General features: G+C 49.5%; 5 protein-coding genes across 5 annotated transcripts; 1 reads left to right on the top strand and 4 right to left on the bottom strand.

Moving 5' to 3' along the window:
• Nucleotides 1–980: 980 nt before the first annotated feature.
• On the top strand, nt 981–1,391 carry SPSK_10009 (uncharacterized protein; the record flags this gene model as incomplete). The annotated part of the gene is made up of 1 exon (XM_016736572.1): nt 981–1,391. The coding sequence occupies one exon, from the start codon at nt 981–983 to the stop codon at nt 1,389–1,391; it is 411 nt and encodes a 136-aa protein (XP_016587674.1).
• A 3,333-nt stretch (nt 1,392–4,724) lies between these two features.
• On the bottom strand, nt 4,725–5,184 carry SPSK_09974 (uncharacterized protein; the record flags this gene model as incomplete). The annotated part of the gene is made up of 2 exons (XM_016736539.1): nt 4,725–5,057; nt 5,170–5,184. The coding sequence occupies 2 exons, from the start codon at nt 5,182–5,184 to the stop codon at nt 4,725–4,727; spliced, it is 348 nt and encodes a 115-aa protein (XP_016587673.1).
• A 7,107-nt stretch (nt 5,185–12,291) lies between these two features.
• On the bottom strand, nt 12,292–12,582 carry SPSK_10123 (uncharacterized protein; the record flags this gene model as incomplete). Its single annotated transcript, XM_016736678.1, has 1 exon — nt 12,292–12,582. The coding sequence occupies one exon, from the start codon at nt 12,580–12,582 to the stop codon at nt 12,292–12,294; it is 291 nt and encodes a 96-aa protein (XP_016587672.1).
• A 3,688-nt stretch (nt 12,583–16,270) lies between these two features.
• Nucleotides 16,271–16,584, bottom strand: SPSK_10100 (uncharacterized protein; the record flags this gene model as incomplete). The annotated part of the gene is made up of 2 exons (XM_016736656.1): nt 16,271–16,461; nt 16,557–16,584. The coding sequence occupies 2 exons, from the start codon at nt 16,582–16,584 to the stop codon at nt 16,271–16,273; spliced, it is 219 nt and encodes a 72-aa protein (XP_016587671.1).
• Nucleotides 16,585–17,319: 735 nt separating this feature from the next.
• SPSK_09899 (uncharacterized protein) lies at nt 17,320–17,868 on the bottom strand (the record flags this gene model as incomplete). The annotated part of the gene is made up of 2 exons (XM_016736466.1): nt 17,320–17,447; nt 17,514–17,868. 2 exons carry the CDS (start codon nt 17,866–17,868, stop codon nt 17,320–17,322), a joined length of 483 nt encoding a protein of 160 aa, XP_016587670.1.
• Between the last annotated feature and the right edge of the window lie 1,253 nt (nt 17,869–19,121).

Raw genomic sequence — 19,121 nt, 5'->3', positions numbered from 1 at the left:
TTCTAGCCGTGTCTAAGAAGAGCCTGTCACATTGTATTTCTGTTCTTTGTACGTCCCCATTTTAGCCTCTTGTTTTGACTTTTTATACCGTCTTGTCTTTGACAACGCGAGAAGTAGTATCACTGCGTTATGATGCATGTTGGAAAGTGAGTTCCAGCGTTCCTCCTCATCCTGGGTCTATGTGTAGTAAGTTTGTTATTAATAGAAATAAAGTTGAAGGGAGTTCCCAGGCGCTTGTGAAACCATCGGCGGTATCCATTCGATGTATTCTGGTTCTTGTTTTGCAATCCGCGTTCGGGTCAATATGGTCGTATGAAATCTCAACAACATCTTATCTGTTATGTCCGCCTGTTGAAAGGCATATCATGAAGATCAGCTCTTGATTTTGTGAAACACTAGGATTATTACTTGTGTCTTGTGACTGGATGGTATCTTTTTGACGGTGAATACAAAGGTTGGTACGCCCACCCAAGGTACCTCGCCGACCCCACGTCATGCCAGAAATCAACAAACCGTGGGAGTCTTAGAGTACCAAGCGTGTAGATTCCTGACGCCTTTGCCGTTATTGTAGATGTTATTGATGGCGTTATGCCGAGTAAAATTTCCACCAATATGGGTCAGATTTCCACAAATTTCTGAAACAGAGAAGAGCCAAATTCTGGCAAAACCAACGGCACGATGCAAGCGATACGCGCAATGGAGAAAACGACGATCAAAACATATCGTCGGAAAGTTAGGGTTTTAGTTAGTTAGGGCTAGTTAGGGTTCAACAAACAATGTAAGATCTCTCAGTTCTCGTCATCCCCCCAGCAATCCGTGGAAGGCAGTTTGTTGACATCACAGTCACCCGGACGAATTGGCGTTCTTGAGAATCTGCAGTGAGGCTGTGGCCGAGTCGACGGCTGTGCTAAACAACGACGAGGAAGTGAGCGAGGCTATTCGGATTTCACATCGGCTACTCGACCATGTGAAACTTCAACATGACAATTGGCACACTCTGTTGGAGTGGTCTCCCCACTGTCTCGACCTTTTCTCAGACCAGCCTAAACCGTCTTCGACCCGCAACAGGCGTATCTTCAAGATTACTACTGCCCCGAGTTACCCGCCCTCAAACGATACCAGGTCCCTCGGGGCGACTGACACTCCCACAACCTCCGTCCCCAAGACCAAGACCGGACCCCGTGAACTGGTCCCCTTATATGAACGGCGTTTCAATTGACCCTCCCGCGACTAAGTTTGACCCCGAATCTGACTCAGACTTCGACAAGGAATCAGACCACATAAACTTTGGGGTGGTGGAGAGCTCGGACGAGGAGGACGAGGAAGATGATGATGACGTTGAGGAAGAAGGAAAAGAAGACAAAGATGAGGAGACCAAGGTGACGCCTTGACTTCTTCCCACGTAAAAACCTCATTGTCGTCGAACTTCTCGTCATACCAGATCCGGGCACGTCCGACGAGGTTCTGCTGGAAGACGCTCACGAGGGCGACAACCATGGCCATGCATTCCTCCATAGTCTTTGAGCTGACATGATGCAAAGATCAAAGAAGCATAATTTGCGGGCAGCTCATAAAATGGCATCAAAACCAGCGGATGAGACACAGATTCGGAGGCAGCACAACGCCTCCCGGAATCATGCGATCATAATAGTCTGCTTATGGTGTACAGTGGCGCCAGATATTTCCACGTTTGGTAGTCTGCAAAGCAATTCTCTCCACTCGGCGAGCGCCGTATTTTTCTGCAGGAGGTGGTCAACTGCAACACATGCAACGGTTATCAAGCCTACCGAAGCGCCGACGTAGACATTACACGCACTTACTTTCCGTGATTCCGAAGCATGGTGCATCATACTAGAAATAGCTGTCCAGATCCGGAGAGGTTCGTGTCTGACCACATCGTTGAAGAACAATGTTGACGTACGCGACTGCAGATACCTTTGAAAGTGCTACCCAGTGGGTCTCATCTGGTCCACGAAAAGAAGAGACGATAAATGGCAAGCGAAGCTTTGTTGACGAAACGGTTCGTAATTCCATTTCGAGACATTTGATTCCGTACCAGAAACTGAACTCAAGTTGGCAGGCCACACGACCTACAGGGTGGAAGATATGGTCCCTACGTGCGGCCAAGGGAAATGTTCTTTCTGTATCCGTTGTTCGAGCTCGAGTCATCTTCGCCGCAGCTGAGCCTCCACCGTCGCCATCTTAACTTGGTAATATGACTGTCTGCCAGAAGCATCTCCTGACTGCGTACTTTGAAGGATATGTTATGTCCCCGTTGGGCGCCATGAGACGCTAAACTCGCACTCCTAGGATCCCATCGCAGGCTCAAGCGAGAAGTTATTCAGCCATGGTACAACACGACCCGCAACGCATAAGTGGCTGCTGCGTTGATCGAAGATTCCCACCTTCACCCGCACCATAATTATCAAACGGGGGGGGGCTTGGTGCTATGTGATAATGTCGGTGTGCCTACCAGCCAACAGCGACGATTAACTCACGCCGTGAATCGAGTACCATTGCGCGGTAGCCGAATTTAGGTCTTTTGAACTGTAGGAGACACCGTCCCCGATAATATCACCCGTTAGCCATCTTCGGGGCAGCTAGATACTTGGTCGCGTGTTCAAGGACGGCCCATCGCACTGTGCGTGTATATCCTGTATCTGTTTTTCCTCGACGAAAAAGATCATCAGAAAATGGGATCTTCGACTTCGATGGGGATCAGTTTTAGTTTTGACAATTGGCCGGAGCACCGTAATGACGATGGAAGTCGCAATGCTTTCACGATTGCTCATAGCTGCGTTATGGATAGCATTTTGGCTTTGTCTAAGGCAGGTACAGCACACAGAGGGCGAAGCACGAACGACACGGTGACGATCCCTTGGGTGCAGCATTTTGGTAGCCCTTGGAATGAATACGGTAGAATAGAACGGTGATTTTTGATGCCGAAGGTGTGTGACTTGTTTCGTCTTCCAGGAGCTATATCTGTGCTTGTATTTCAGCTCCGGTTGGCGTGGTGCGAAGTTATTGCATCACAATATCTGTGCATACGGCTTTCTGCGGCCGACGCCCGTCATACGATGTTGTCGGTTGTTACCGTATGGGACCATGACACAACTGAAACCTGTGCCTTTGAAAGTGTTGTCGTCCATATGTGGGTTCTGTCCTTGAATGGAAAACACTCACAACGATCAATAAGGCGACCTGTTAATTGTGAATGGTCGTTTTTAAGTCAAGCTGGCCGATGCCAACGTCCCCGGCGATAACTTTATCGGATCTCATGAATATTGGCATCGCTGGGCCAGTGTTATGAGAGCAACATGATCTGAAATGGTGATGAGGTTTCGGCTCTTGTAGCGATATTCGATGACGATGCTCCCGTTTGAATTTGATCTGGGTTATAACAGACAGCGGCAAATTGCCGGACCAAGAGAGTCAAAAAACATTTGTGAATATGGTATATCGCTAGTTATAACTGAAGTGGCGCCAATGGGTGTCTGATAGAAAGCTCAGTGGCGAGCGGTGGCCAGTTGTAACACACCATAGGAGGCTGTTCGTCTTCCTCCGATTCCTCCGATTCGTCCACCGGGGGAACTCCCTGGAAGTCGAGTCGATGTTCAGGGCGTCTGCCATATGTCATAGCCTTAATATATTAGGATGGTTTTGTTGTCGTGTGGTTGCTCTTCGGTGGATGCTGGCTTTCATCGCCCAACGCCGGACGCACTTCGCTGCTGATGTGACAACCAAGGAAGCACGCTTCGATATGTTCCAGAATGCGTTTTTGCCCAAATATACGCTGCAAACAGTATCTGGTGCTAGGAAACGGGTTGTAGAGTTGCTTTCCTCGTAAAAAACGTATTGCCAAGTCGCGTTCCAGATTCTATGGCTTCTGGAATCCTCTGTAATTTCCAAGGTCCAATCGCAAGACATGTTTGAAAGGCTCTTTGTGCCAAACATATTTTCAGATTGGTTGCAGATTGTAAAGTTGCTCTCTGATACGGATTGGGTGCAAATCACCGTATATTTCTCGGTTATTGGCCATGCTCTGGGGGAAATTTACGAGGTGGCTTCATTTCATGACGCGCTCATGGTTTTCATCGTGTGCCCATTTGTTCGAAGTGGTCGTCGTTCGCTAGCTTCTCCTGAGCTGATTAAATTTCGAAGTAGAAGTACCATTTCATCTTGTTTCTCGATGGATTCAAACAAACATAGCATAAATTGGGGAATGAGAACGACTCGTCCAACATCCTCGCTGCGATAACCATGGCATATGAAGACGGGTCGACGGTTTTCTTGTTACCGACCAGTAGACACGGTCTTGGCATCCTAAGAAAAGGTATCGAACCATATAATGATATCGTCGTTGTTCTTGCTGAGTAAGTCAAATGCCAAAGCAGACGTGCCGGGAAATAATGTTTTTTTTTGCGGCACTGGCAACATAACGTGACTGATATCCCTAACAGAATGGGGCGAACAGATGCGGTGCGGCCCTACACCGAAAGAAAACAAACAACAGAAATCAACGCGAAAAGAAAACGTCCTCATAAAAGCAAACCCACCACCATGAAATGATAATGACACTCGCCAAAGTAATGTAAAACTTCTCAATTGTTCTTCTTGTCGGGTAGCTCGTCGATATTGTAATTGTTCAGACAGACCATGTCAGCGCCCTTCAAAATCTGGAGCGACGCCTTGGCTGAGTTGACGGTTGTACTGAGTAGGAGGCTTCAATTACCGTGCTGAAGTCGCACATGTTCGAGCAGTCGGTCGGAGATGCGGATGGCCTCCCGCACTTCTGCTTCATTGTCTGAGACCAGCGCTCTATTCAAAAAGATGATGGTTTGGCGGAGAGTGGTAAAGATGTCTGTGTCTTGGATCAGTTGGTCGGTGACGGTGAAAGTAGGTTGAGGGACAGGCGAAGGGGGCTTTGACACAACGACAGTATTCACGTCAACTGAATCATGATCATCGTCATCAGCCGCAATGACTGCCTGTTCTTCTTCGAACCCTGCTTCTTCGTCGTCGGGATCCAGTTCTTTTTCCCCTTCCCCAGCTTCTCTCTTTATTGATGAAAGCGTTGTTGTAATTTTCAGGTCTCCAGGACTACCTCAACGTCGATCTTCGGTAAGTGAAACGGGAAGAATTGGCATCAATAAACTTTGTTTCTCGTACAAGTGTCGAAACCATTGTGAGCGGAAAACATCGTTCACAGCGGAGAGGACCTCGAAATGGACTCTTTCGGTGCAATTCCTTGTCCAGAATGTTAGACTTACACATCTAAGAAACTGTTTTGTGAGAAACTGGCTATTTTGACCAATACTTACTAGTCAACAGATTAACCGTGAGCTGATCATTGGATCCTGTCCCATCGTCTATTTGCGAAGCATTGTAGATTTACCGTCGTAGCGCATAGACAGGGCTCGCTTGAAACACAATGTTGGTGCGTTGATGTCGCTGCTACTTTTGTGGTCATGGTAGACGGTTGGGAGCAAAGAGGCCAGTTTGCATTGCCATCACTGGCATCAGGATCCGACTCTCCAGGTTTTGTCTTGCTATTCCGTGGACCATGTACACAAATGGGTCACCTAGGTGGCTGGCACTAAGATCGTATTTGGACCTGCCAGATGTGTTGAAATACTAACTCAGGGTCGACCAGGAGGCGAACGCGAATCGTTTCCATGTTATCTTCACGATGCTGATCCCTCTCCGACTTTCCGAGCACCACAGTGTTGTACAACCTCTCCTGATCGCAGACGAAGCGAATCTGATAAAAAGAGCATGTACCTCTAACCGATGTTCGTCAGAGACCACCTGGCCATCGCTAGCCGACCATGTTAGGACACATTGCAGCCAAATCAAGTGGTTATTGGTCACCAAGTCAGATGTAATAGGCTCGAGAAATCAACTCGCACGGCCCACTCCTGACTGATGCCATAAAAAGAGCCCTGTTGTTCGTATCTTCAGACGCCATTCGTTCATTCATTCTCGTACGCATTTTGGTAGATTTGTAGTAGTGAATCCCCTTGACGATGTCGGGTATGCAGTTTCTTCGAAATCTTTGACTTATGTCTCCCCATTCATATTTATGATTTGGGTGCATAAATGCTTTATGGCGCTCCATACACGAACCCACGTTGATGAAATAATAAGAGATGTCTGCTCGGCTTGGCACGACATGGTAACGAGTCTGGTTTTCTTCATCGCGCCTACGGCTCGCGTATTTGGTCGTGGTTTACTATTGTCGAGGACATATCTCGTTGGTCAGTCCAAAAAGTGGTTACAACGTCGTGGGTGTCTCGTTGCATAATTGTGTGTAGATGGTATCGGCCGCTAACACATTATCAGGGGATTTTCGCGGTGCAGTCACTTCCCCACACTTATGAGTTTCTTGGAGTATATTGATGCTGCATTTTCCCATGCCATACTCTCGAAGGACATCTGCGTTATTTCAAGCGAGATCTCATTTTTGGGACAACTTTGCCAAGATATGCGACGGGATTTGCTGCATCCCATAGCCAAGTCTCGTTGTTTGTGCCCTTCTCCGGGCATACGCCATCCGTCAAGTCAGGTGCTCTTTGTGATGCCCGTCTTTGCTTCCATCTTGCAAGTAAAGAAGTGTCAATCAAAAAATTGGCTTGAGTCGACATTACTACGCGCAGGGTGCGCCATAGTTGACATTTTTCTTATCTCCATGCGACATTGTTGTGACATTTATATCAAGACCTCGTTGGATCCCGACGTGATGGTCAATGAAAGGAACTAGAAATTCTCATTTAAAACGAGTATTTTTAGAGCGTCTGAAACTCGTCAAATTTGCTGTAGTGGACATGGTCGTTATCGGCCTGCCCTTCCGGTAGTGGTGTGAATAGGGGCAAAGTAAACACAGCGTTGGGATTGGTCACGTGCCGCACTCTAAGCACGCTAGATCGTTTTATCCGATTTGTCGTATTCCCGACGTTTGAAAAGCACCGTTCTTCGTTCGTTCGTTATACGATGCAGCGTTACGGCAGTGTTCGTCGCCGGGTCTTCTAATGCTGCACAGAGGCTTTGACAATAGAAGGAACCGGGGTGGATGACGGGTTATCGTCGTTGTCCGATGTATTCAAAGAAGAATTTGAAGTCCGACTCGAATAGCATGTCAACACAAACGGCGGAAAACACAAGGACTCGTTCCACGTGTTACAGTGGCTGCATAATTGAGACGGTCCTTAACACTGGTAAAAATCGATTTCTTGTAATGGCTCTTCCTTCTTCAGTTCTGCTCAGAACAAAAGGTGGAGGACATCGCGGCTAAGGACCGAATAGGATATGGGAAAATGTGGCACACCGTTGTTATCTCCTTTTCAGTGCAACCCACCGGGATATTTTCGTAGTTGTATGCGATTTGAATTGCGGGCCATTAGAATGTCATGCTGACCGGGCGGTTGTTAGCTATTCGAATAATTTTGGGCGTACCACGGCCGCTGGTCCAATGGCCCAAGTTCAACCACTTCGTCATGACAAAATGCGATGGACGTAGGCGGCGGCCGCTGGTCCAATGGCCCAAGTTCAACCACTTCGTCATGACAAAATGCGATGGACGTAGGCGGCGGACTCTTGTTGAAAACAAGGCTGATTCATATACTGGAAACGCAAATGCAGCATATGTCGTTCCAAGTTCACGGGCCAACCGTCAATGGTCCTCTGCGAGCACCACGAAGTAGGGACAGTAGACGTAGAAGTGATACTTTATTTGGATCTTTCACGCTGGTGAGATGTCATGGAGCGGTGCCGTCTGGACGGGAACTGCGACGTCCACCAAGTGCGTTTCAGATAGCGATGTTGGACGCACTGTCGAAGTTGGCGGGCTGATCATCCTCACCAGAGGAACCGTGAAGCTGTAAATGGCCAGGGTGGTCTTTGTAGCGTGCTATCCGTCGTCAGGCCTGAAATGGAACACAAGTGACATTGCGCGACTCGAAAAGATCTCTCGTGAAAACTGTGTCCAAAGGATAACGTATCCGGAAATTTTTATTGTCCCATTAACGGAAACAGGTTCAAGACGGCGCACATCGTCCCTCTCAACGCTCTCCTGGCTTGATAAAATGGTTGGTGACATTTTGCTGGGCATTAAATCCTATGCAGTCAGCGCTACAGTACTCACGGGAGATGCATAATCCAGGAGGATACTTATCGTAAGGCCACAATGTTTAGTGTATATGTCTCTTCGAATGGGAACCATGGCCCGCGGATCGATCGCCTATTATGACATACTATGCAATCGACCACAGCATGGCTCGTGTTTCCGCTTGCTCTCCATTTCGGTGCAGGTTATGCTTCATCGTACCAGAAAGGTGGTGAGACCAGGTTGGCTGAGGAGACAGCATTCTATGCGCTGAGTCCAAGTTGTGTTTTGAAGTAGGGTCTCCTCCGCGACTAGCTGACGGTAGATAGATACAAGCCATTATTGGCTGTGCATATGAACACCACCAATTTATTTCCCGACATGAAACTTCCAAGCGGTCAATATGCGTCTTCCCCAATCCTGGATGGCATTCATCCGTGCATACCATTCTTGGGGTAATAGGATGTCAAAGGTAGCGCCAAGGCCCAAGATATAGGCTCTCATGACACACTTGATCTGTCCCACTACGATGTTGACGACGTAAAATTCAGTGACCTCACAAGGTTGGTCGTTGGCCAGGGACAAAGAGTAAATCCGAGGTATAGGGCGAATCACCAGTCCTGCCGTCTGGGTAAATTGAGGACTCACAACGTACACCGAGCTCCCGTTGCCTAACATGGTCGAGACAGTTGGGATACCGTTAACCAGGGCTTTGATATACTGAACTAAGGAAGTATCACGATCGACCCCCGTTTAACGGGATAATCCTCTCCCTCGAGGCAGGGGCCGGACGGTCTGCAGGGCTTGTCCACGCCATGTGTACAAGCAGCGAATATCATGTTTTCGAGAGTATATCAGACCACATGGTATAATGGTAGCTCAAGTCTCCGTCATAGGCATAGAGGCGTGCTAGCATAACGTTATCATGCCCGACAGCATCAGAAACACAGTAGTGGCGTGCTAGTCGTGAAGAACATGATACCGAGGGAGGCCGTAATAGACTGTGCGGATGGGAATGGGAAGATGGCACTGTGCTTTCCCAGTACTCTCTCCCTGGTGCGTATTTGCCATTATGACAGTCTCCAGACAGTGTTTTGTATTAAGCAGCGCATGTAAGTTGTCACTTTGCGCATACAATTCTCGTAAAAGACAAGCCCATGGACCATAATCCATTTGTGCTTCGTTGCCTGACGTGGTGGGGTCTTGGTTGAATAGCACAGCCTTAAAGCTTGCTTCAATCGGCAATCCGGCCTGACCCGTCGTCACTGCCAGGCTGTACTGTTGTCCTCCTTGAAAACTCAAACTCCAAAAACGCCTAAAAACTCTCTTGCCAATTGCCTACCCAGCGGTGACCAGCCTGCGATAGGTCTACGACTTCCGACGGGAAGGCGCAGCCTGACCGGGGCGAACAGCCCGGGTACCCTTACCACTGGGAATAGGCGGAGCAGGGAACTGTAGGGCAGACACAGGGCCAGTCTCAATGTGATCGTGAACGGCGATCACTCGCTGAACGGCCTTAGTGGAGTCGTAGACTCCGAAAGAACCATCAACAAACTCTTGGACAAACCGCCGCGAGTTGTCACAGGGAGCGCCGCCGTTCTTCTACAGACAGTCAGAATCTGATCGCATGCCGATCGGAGAAGGGAAGCCGAGGAAACTTACTAGACGCGCGAGAGCTCTCCCCACGTCAGCCGTAGCAGCCAACAAGGCAATTCACATTCGATGGTCCGGCAAAAGACGTCTAAACTTGTCAACGTCGTCTCGATGCCATGAATACCCCTGTGAACGGATCTGCTGAAGGTCATTGTGAAGTGCGCTCGAATTGTCTGTAGTCGTAAGAGCACAGGTACATCTGAAGGAATAACAGTGGTGGTTTTCGCAGCATTTTTTGGCAGGCTCATCGCTATAACTGACAATGGGCGTCGAGGTGTCGTGTGCTTCAGAAAAGAAAGTCGTCCCCAAGCGTCAGCTTGGGTCCAGCGCATTTCGTGTCGCACAGTTTGCAGATGTCGCCTTCGACCGTTAGCAGGTGGGTGCGTCCGCGCACCAGCAGCTGTTTTCCCAAAAACTTAGGCGGCGACACAAACACAATTGCGACTGTCCCATTTCGAACTCCGTTTGATCTATCCTGGCATAGCGCCGTGCAGTTGTCGCATGCCCTAGCATGTGGTTTATGCACCTATTCAGGTGCAGCCCCGTACTGATTCGCGACTGCTGGTCCTGCAAGGGTTTCGGAGGGTTGATATAAAACTGGAATGACGACTGTGTATGTCCATGACCAAAAGATTTATGTGAGAGGGCTTAAAGGTTTTGATGCGGCTTCGTGTTGCGGAAAACTTAACCCGCCATATCAGGGAAGAAATCCTCAGCCGAGAGCCAGAGCGGGTTAGCCAGAGGTCTTAACATTTTGTTTTCACGGCTATGATGTCGGGGCTTGGTCATTTGATCCAGTCCAAGGCCATGTCGAGTATCAAACGGTAGCACCTGCTGCAGCTATTATCGGCGTGCATACGAAATCCGTTGCGACGTAAACCTGGGTGCACATCGGTGAAAAGACAGTACTAGTGGTACTGCTGGGGGTGATGATGGTGGTATTGGTAGCGTTGATGGTGGTGATGGTGGTGTTGTTGGTGGTGGTGATGGTTCTACTTTTGGCGGTCCATCTCGCGAGCGTTATAAACCTGTTAACGAGTGGAGTGTCTCGACACATAAACGGATAGTGCAAGACAAAGATGTCCAGGCGTCTTTCGTTTGCCAAGATCAACAACGGTCAGGTGTTTTCCTTTGGTGAAGATGCCTTGGCCTAATGGTCAGCAGAGCCTTGCTGTCAATTCGACTGTATATCATGTTGCCATCGTCCTCCACGGATATCATCATCGTCACTTTCCACTCTTCCACCGTTTCGTGGAATTGCAGGGCTCCCATGGCATTGCCGGCATTTTGAGACCACGCAAGTGATTAAAGGTAGATTTGGGTGCGGTGGAATTCTTGTTTCTCACCCCGTACTCCGCTTGCGTCGGTGGTTGAAGTCTGTACATCATGTTGTTGGCGTACAAATGGTGAAAATTCCGTCGACATACCGGTCGTTGGTATAGCCACTAAGAAAGTGACCTTGTGGTCGTTGTGCACAGAAGATATCCGTTGTTCTGGTATGGCTGTCGATTGGAATACTCTGTGACGAGAAACGCTCCTCCTGGCGGGCGTGTGGCCAATCATGTCATTTTTCGCTGTGCCGTAGAATAGAATATTGCATCGGCCGCGATGACAGGGAAGTCGCCAGGGGCGGGCAGCTTGGACCATACACTCAGGCAGCGTTTTTGATACGCGTCGCTGACGTACGGGGCCAAGTCGATTAAGGAGCCGGCACGACATAGGTAGACGAGGGTCTTCAACATATGGTCGCTGGCCGCGTCCAGATCGTAGTACAAGACGACGTTCTTGGACCAAGTCCATCGTAACGTTGTCAAAATGCTTTCTCGGCGCGCATAATTCACTCCGTATGTTGATTTTCGCCCATTTCATCTGCCGCTTCCTCCGCATCTGGGCCAGGCCGACGTGTCAGCTTTGTGAATAAAGGGGTGACACTTCTCGGTGGATAGGTCTGACTGTTCCACTGTCTTCTTGACGAAGACCGTTTTGCACAGGTCCTGGTCTCAACTGTACTCGCAGAGAAGTGCGCCGAAGTGGGCGATCCAACGGTCGCAGTTAGCATGAACCAAAGTAGCTCGTCGCGTACGTTATCATGGCGGTCCATGATACCGTCGACATACCCGGCCTCAAATAAAGCCGTAAACACATTCCTCGTCTTCGTTTTGCACGAGAGTCATCTGCAACTGGGATCGTCCATTTCGTTCCGGTACCGATTTCCGTGGACGTATTTTCCTACAGACATGGTCACGACACAGGCACATTTTAGCGGAATATCACTTCTAGTCCATGTCAAAGCAGTCTAGAAGCAGTGCGTGGCAGGAGATTCTGGTGGTACAGTTTCATCAAGCAACTAAATTGTCTCTGGCTTTTCAAGCCTTGTGTGGTGCCATGTATACACCACCGGGGCCCTATGTTGTCTTTAGGCGATATAGGCGCAGGTGAAGCTTCGAGACCGATATCAACAGACAACACATCTCTGAAACGAGGACGACCATGGTCCCGTCGCGTCAGACACAGTTGAGATTTCGAGGACCGCTGTATCAGTCCGTCTTAGCCAGACCATTCATCGTCAAGAGCGTATTGTAATCCCGTTCTTTTGGGGAATTGCCATTGGAAGGGATCGCACCGTAGCAGAGTTCTCTCAGGCCACAGGCAAGTCGTACGAAAGGCACTCGTCCGTCGGTCACACGGCGCTCTTGGTGTAGGATGATGATCTTGGACGGGATTAAGATCAAGTACAGACGTAGTATTTCGATCTGACGCACTTTTCCGTCCCTTGATACGTTGATGCCTGCACCATCTGCATATGTGCCATGTTCCATCATCGACATGATACAAGTTGATGCGAAGAACGTCGTAGCTTCACATAGAACCCGTATAAGATCCCGTATGACACCTGCGCATTGATCATTTCGATCTCGGCAGAAAAGACGGCCTCCATCTATCCAAGAACAGATAATTTTTAAAACAGATGTCAAGGGACGTTATCCCTAGAATCCAGTTATCGGCTTGTTGCTTAGTACGCTAAGCTGTTGCGTTTGGGCTCGAGAATTGGACCACTCAGTTCCTGCGCCCTTTGCAGTTCTTCAGTGTCGAAAGTGGAGAGAACAGACCAGCGTTGTCCCCTTACCTCATAACGACTCTGAGGCAAGAATGCATATCAATCAGAGCCTTCGTCAGTTATACGAGCAGATTTCCATGCTTTCCGTCCTTTGAAAACAGCACACTCTGACAATGGATTCTTCGTCTCAGGTGACTTTCTTCCGTCCAGTCTCTCCTCCATCTGTTCCCGCGACGGTTATAAGTGGGAGCTCGTTGTTGTAAAGGGAAACGACGAAACAGCAACACCTTGTAGGGGAGCCGTACATCGCATCTGGCTCTAGAGTAGGATAACGTGGCTGCTTTGAACATACGCCTCGCAGCACAGTTATTGGACTGTGTCTTTGCCCCACAGCCCCCGAGGAGCGTCAGTAAGCGTAAACAAAAAAGGGCTAAGTTGTGTTCACGTCGGCCACAGAAGTGATGAGAGATAGTAGGCTGGTAGGTTTTGATAAGAAGACGTGTGGAACAAGAGGTCTAGATAAAAAAGAAGATAATGATGAGTATAGCTCGATATACGAGCTGGATAATTGCAGTCGCCGGCCCATCTTTTGATGTTTGCAACTGATATTTTGCAAGTTCATCAAGCAGATCGTTCCAAGATTTCGGACATAAGGCGATGTTTCCATTATTGCGAACTCGACTCTCCTCAGCAACGGCAAGCATAAACAGACCCAGAGTATCCTGGAAGGCGCGGAATATGGGGTGAGTGCTGCCAGCCACCGTCCGTCGTGCCGGTGGCGTTGGATGACTCAAGCCGTGGCGCGGCGCCAGCGGGCGACTTGCCCTTGTCGGCCGAGAATTTGCCTGTGGCCGAGCGGACCGCCGTGCGGCTTCGAGGGGTGGTGGGGGCTTGTTGGATTCGGTCCAGGACCTTATCCAGCCGATCGCTGTTTGACTGAAGATCCTTGAAAGGGGATAAGTGGAAGCGGCAAGCGTTGTACGAGGCCGCCGTGGGGTATACGTCCAAATGTTGACCACGTTCCGGACATACAATCTGTTCGGCGGTACAGGTTCACTTGCTTGAAAGCTTGCATGTCCACTTGTAAACACATCTGTATTTTCTGGACAGGCGAAAGAATCTGAGGTCCCCAGGGCAACCCAGGAAAACGATGCGAAGTGTGTGCATAGGGCGGACGACTCGCCCTGTTTCTAGTTGTGAAACGTACTGTAACCGTGGGTGCATATGCACTGACATTGCGCTGGCATCACCCACTTGACAACTGATTTGAACGCATACAGCTGGCAAAAATGGCAGTAGGCATTTGTGTTGAGGTCACAAAACCTCGTTGGACCGTCATCGATGAGACCACTTCCACTCCCTCACATGTTACTGCAGCTGTTGCTCAACACCCACAACATTCTCGATCAGGGCCTTGGGAAAGTGACCATTTCAGTAGAGAGCCGGTGCTGTGAGACAAAACTGTCAACGGCGGCGTGGTTTTGTGTTCTTTCCCCACAGTGGTACGTCGAGGCTTTCCTGGCGGAGAGCCGTAACTCACGTACTAAGTTACTTGGCTCCTCGCTCACAGGGTTCCGAGCCGATGCCTCGTGCTCCGATGGCTCATGAAAGCCACCGATCCAGAATCCGGTAAACATTTTTGGAGGAGAATAGCAACCTCATTTCTCGTTTCAAACCTAGTTGCTGTATCCATGGTTACTTCCCATCGGTCACAAGCGTAATGCTAGTGCAGGATGTTAATGTCGATGTGGTCGTGTTTCGTAACTCGTCTCATTCCGTTGACAACACGGTATATAAAGGACGACAACTGGAATGTGTCCGACAAATATTATAACACATTGAGGACCGCAATTTTCTCCCATAGACATGGGGAGAATATGTGAAAGATGGCACTCTGGTTTTAATCTCCTGGTGACAACTAGGATGACTGGCTCAGTTGATCATGGAGGGCATATTCCGAAGGCTGTGTGGAGACACGACGTTTGTCATGAAATTCTTCTTGATCTCTAAATTCGTGAGTGACATATGTCAGTTGTTGTCGCTCCGTATAGAGTGGGCACCGTTTGTGCAATATGCGCATCATTTGCATCCATACAAACTGGCCGCGTTCCGGTGCTTTGATGCCTCGTATGTAGCATTTCTGATAATACATCAGCTGCATCGGCATTTTCTTTTTGGTGACAAAAAGAAGTGATTTGAGATACTATTCCGCAGATCGACATCCCCATTTCTTTTTAAAATTGGTGGCGACGTTGCCAAGTGCATGAGACTATCCAATTCCTTGTGATTTTATTAGGACAGCTTCCATGGTCATCTTTGGTTGGGTGCTGTTATCAAGGCGCCATGCGAACTGACAGTAGATGCCAACAAATGTAATACCGAGAGAGACTCGATTTATTGAATTTCGCCTGCTTGGAGAATGATCCTGCCAGTTTTCGATCTAGACAATTGCAATGGATTCTGGCCGCTTCCTTGTCGCGTCCACATACGACCATCCTGACATTCTTCTATCATAGCAGTGGCCACTGATGTTGGTCCTCATCTAAACGAGTACAGCTCCTTAACACGGACTGGCACTGCTTCTGATTGGGAGTGGACTGTGCAAAGCTTTCCCTGAGCTCCGCGTACACATGTGATGGTGCTGTGACCAGGTCACATAAGACGGAGATGCGCATTAAGTTGGCCTAAAATACTACTGGTCGACGATCCCTGCGTCCTGATAAGGTCAATTGTTGGACGTCGGGATGAGGACTGTCCTCTGGTCAGAATGGAACCGCGCGGCCGTTCATGTATCAGGCGAATCAAAGTCGCTGACCCCGTGTCTATTGCATTGGTGCTGGACGTGCATCTCGGGTTGAGGCAAGGCAAGCGACCCTGTTCTCCCGCTGGTGCTCATTAATAATTCACGGACGGATTGCTTTTCACGACTGTTAATACCTGACCAGGGCTGGCTGTCCGTACAGCACGTAGAGCATCCTTCCTGTGGCATTCAGCCAGTCTGATAAAAGGTATCGTCAGTTGTGGAACCAAGGAAAGCCGAGTGTTCGTCCTTGATTGCTTTGGCACTGTGTCCTTTTGTCGATAAAATATGGGTCTCACAAGCTTGGAATTTGTGTCAACTCGTGGTGAATTCGTGGGCCTGTATCAATTTATTGACGCTGCCTGATGCGGCGGGGAGTGCCATAACACCTACTGGTGAGAGTGTCGTTTGGTATCAAAACGATGAGATCAATGAAGTTGGCACATAATATTATCTCCATGTTCTTGTCACGAAGCTGAGCAAATGCTTCTGGTCCTCGCTTTTCTTTGGTGGGTTTTTGTCTTGTGTGATGTGCCTGAAGCGCCGGTTGTTGTTATAAACCCGGGTACGATCCAAAGGAATCGTTTACCAGCATCAGCGGCCACGTTGAAGTCCACCCGGACACAGCAGATGAATAGTTCCTGTGCAGCGGCCATCCTCATTTGGCGCATTCGGGTCCTGTCATTCGTAAAATGACAGTGTTGGGTCCCACGTGGAGTTGTCCGGGTCGTTTCTCAGCTGTGTCGTCGAATACCATGTCGTCCTCTGCGTAGCTTTTTGTCTCGGAAGCGTCCTGTCGATAGAACGGTTCCTCCCATTGTCTTCCCCGTGCGGCGATGAGCTCATGGTCTTGATATGTTGATCAGTCGGTCTTTTAACAAGTCACCTATGAAGCAAACTCGTATATGGCGGCACTTCTCTTGGCCAAAGTCGGCTCGACATACCGCAGAACGTTGAGAGCTCGCAGTGCATTTCGAAATTCCTTTTTCGACATGTAATTCTCGTCGTCTACCGAGTTTGGGAGAAATTTGCTGATACTCACAATGGACCACAAGGTATTGTCGTCTTGTCCATTCCTTGGCTATTCGGTTCTGTGACACGAGCTCGCAACAACGGCGTCGATGCCAAGCGTGGTCATAACAGCGCCAGCATAGTAGAAAAAGTGTGGGCGAGAATCGTGGCGCACAGTTGAGCCAGATTCACTGCCACCTCCCCGGGAAGAGGGAGAGCCACGAGGAAGCTCACAGGTGTCGATCATGCGATCATTGTGCGTTGAACTAGCCCACACATTCATTAATACTGAATTCGTCGAGCACCAAAGATTTCTCCGCCACCTTTGCCAGAGGTTTGCGCCGATGTAGATTTTAGATTTGCGTAAGCAAAAAACTGCCTACCCACAGCGGCACATTGCTTTGTCGTATCTCGGTGACTTTTCTCTTTGCCTTTTCTGATGCAGTTGATGGCGGTGGGCCTGTTGTCCAACCGGCCGATACTTCGGGAGGACACAAGTCTCGTCTATGGCGACTAGTTTTACGTTCGTTGCTTTCGTATCACCAGTCGGGTGTGCGTGCGTGGTTCACGTACACGAAGGTTCCAAATGCTGGTGTGAAACCATCGCATGGCCAGGGAATGGTTAAAGAATCCTTCAACCTCCAAAGGATAGCGTGATTGCACCACTACTGCATAATTGATACCTGATTCGTGTCGTTACTGGTGACGCTGCCGGCTTCCTGTTGTCGAGAACATGCCCATATGCTCACCGTCCCTCTTTAGCCAGCATCCCCTGGCGGGCAGGGAAACGCCAGCCGCAGAGGACATCTGCGTGAGCGCGTCCGCTATATTTTGGTCGGTGTCGAATGGTCCAGCATGGAGGTGCTACACCCTTGTTGAACCCCGCTCACCAAACCGCACCGCGATGATGCCATAATTTTTGTTGTTATACGGAAACGCCTTGCCGTTGGTCTTTTCGCAAAATTTCTTCATATATTGTTCCGTATTGAATACAGCAGCGAGATAATTTTGCGGCGAAGGGACGAGCGTAGCGAGTCCTTTGGGCTTGTCGCGGAGGAGGAGATCATGGAGCAGCGCAAACGCTTGACTGCGGCCTTTGTCGAGGCTCTTGGGCAGCGTTACGAAGGCAGCCACATCGGAGTCAGCCAGCTCTTCCTTGTCTTCCTGTGTGAGTCGGGTAATGGTAATCTCCTTACCCCCTTTCACAGATTGACGACCAGTGGTGCTCGGTGCCGCCCCTTTCATACTTGTGTTCTGGGGCTTATTGGCGACCGTGCTATCCGGGCCGCGGCCGACGTAGAGCACGACATAAAACGGTCAGTGCATGCATGTGTATGAATGTGAGCCTCAAAAGGCTGGGGGTCGACGAGTACGCTGATGCGTTACCAGTTGTTTGACGGAAACGGCCGCGTTCAGAAGAGGTTCGCAAGTATTGTCCGTCTGCCCATGCCGTCTTCTTGGCCTGTAGGCGGAGTAAAGACATTTGCGGCTTGTGATGCTAGAGTACCTGGGACGAAAAATGCATGTCCCCTTTCGAGCTGCCCATTCTCCAAGTCTAAAACCTCAGCGAACAGCGAAATCTCACACTAAGAAGCCGGGACTCTTCTGATTCTGACGATAGGAAGGATACTGGTGCCTGATGTGGTCGTGTGCTACAGCTCACAAAGATGGCAAACACCTCGCGGTCCACTCTCCGGATGAGGCCAGTGTTTGCCCCATTGGACATAGAGCTCGTAGAACTCAGAGCGCGTAAAACACAGAGCTTGTAGTCCCATCGAGTCTGTTTTCTGCTCTTTCATCCGCTTGTCTGCTCAACCACAATGCGAGATGCCGGCTGATGTCTTGGAAGCGCGCCCGAATGCGTCCCAATTGCTCTGCAGTACGCAGTAAGTGAGATGCTTTACTCGCAGGAAGGCCGGAATCTGTCCGCAGATGACGGTGTGCTAGTGACAAGATATGCTGCGGCCTTGCCGGGCAGAAGTCCGTCAACGGTCCAAATGGGCCGATCCTTCTCCAACTCGAATGTAGCGCAAACCTCTGATGCCACAACTGTCCTGCATGTTGCGAAATTCAAAATGTTTGTTTCCAGCACCAGGGCGTGCCGGTTGGCCACATATACCCGCCAATTGCATCTTTGTATTACAACCACGCGCCTGAACAGCCTTCACAAGAGTACGGCTGCGCTGCTGGCTTGCCCGACTCAAAAGCCGCTGCATGTCATTGTCCTTTGTATTCAAGGAGATGATCCCGGGGATCCTAGTTGATTTCGTTCCGTCACCGTCTTCTCTGCGACCTCCTTCGTCTGCCCATCGGGGGGGCGGCGAGCGGCCCGGGATCCTATCTCATAGAGTCCGTCGGATCTCCGAAAAGAAACCGGGAATGGACGAGAAAGAAGCATCAATCGCAGTCGCATGCATGGAATGTCGGACTTTAACGTCCTGTGCAGTGGCATGTAACTTAGGTGAATAATTTCCTCAGGGCTCTCCTCGAGAATAGTG

The sequence above is a fragment of the Sporothrix schenckii genome (genome assembly GCF_000961545.1).
Source record: "Sporothrix schenckii 1099-18 chromosome Unknown Cont44, whole genome shotgun sequence".
Taxonomy (NCBI): domain Eukaryota; kingdom Fungi; phylum Ascomycota; class Sordariomycetes; order Ophiostomatales; family Ophiostomataceae; genus Sporothrix; species Sporothrix schenckii.
The sequence above is the reverse complement of the archived record's forward strand: the minus strand, read 5'-3'. Positions and strand labels throughout refer to the sequence as shown.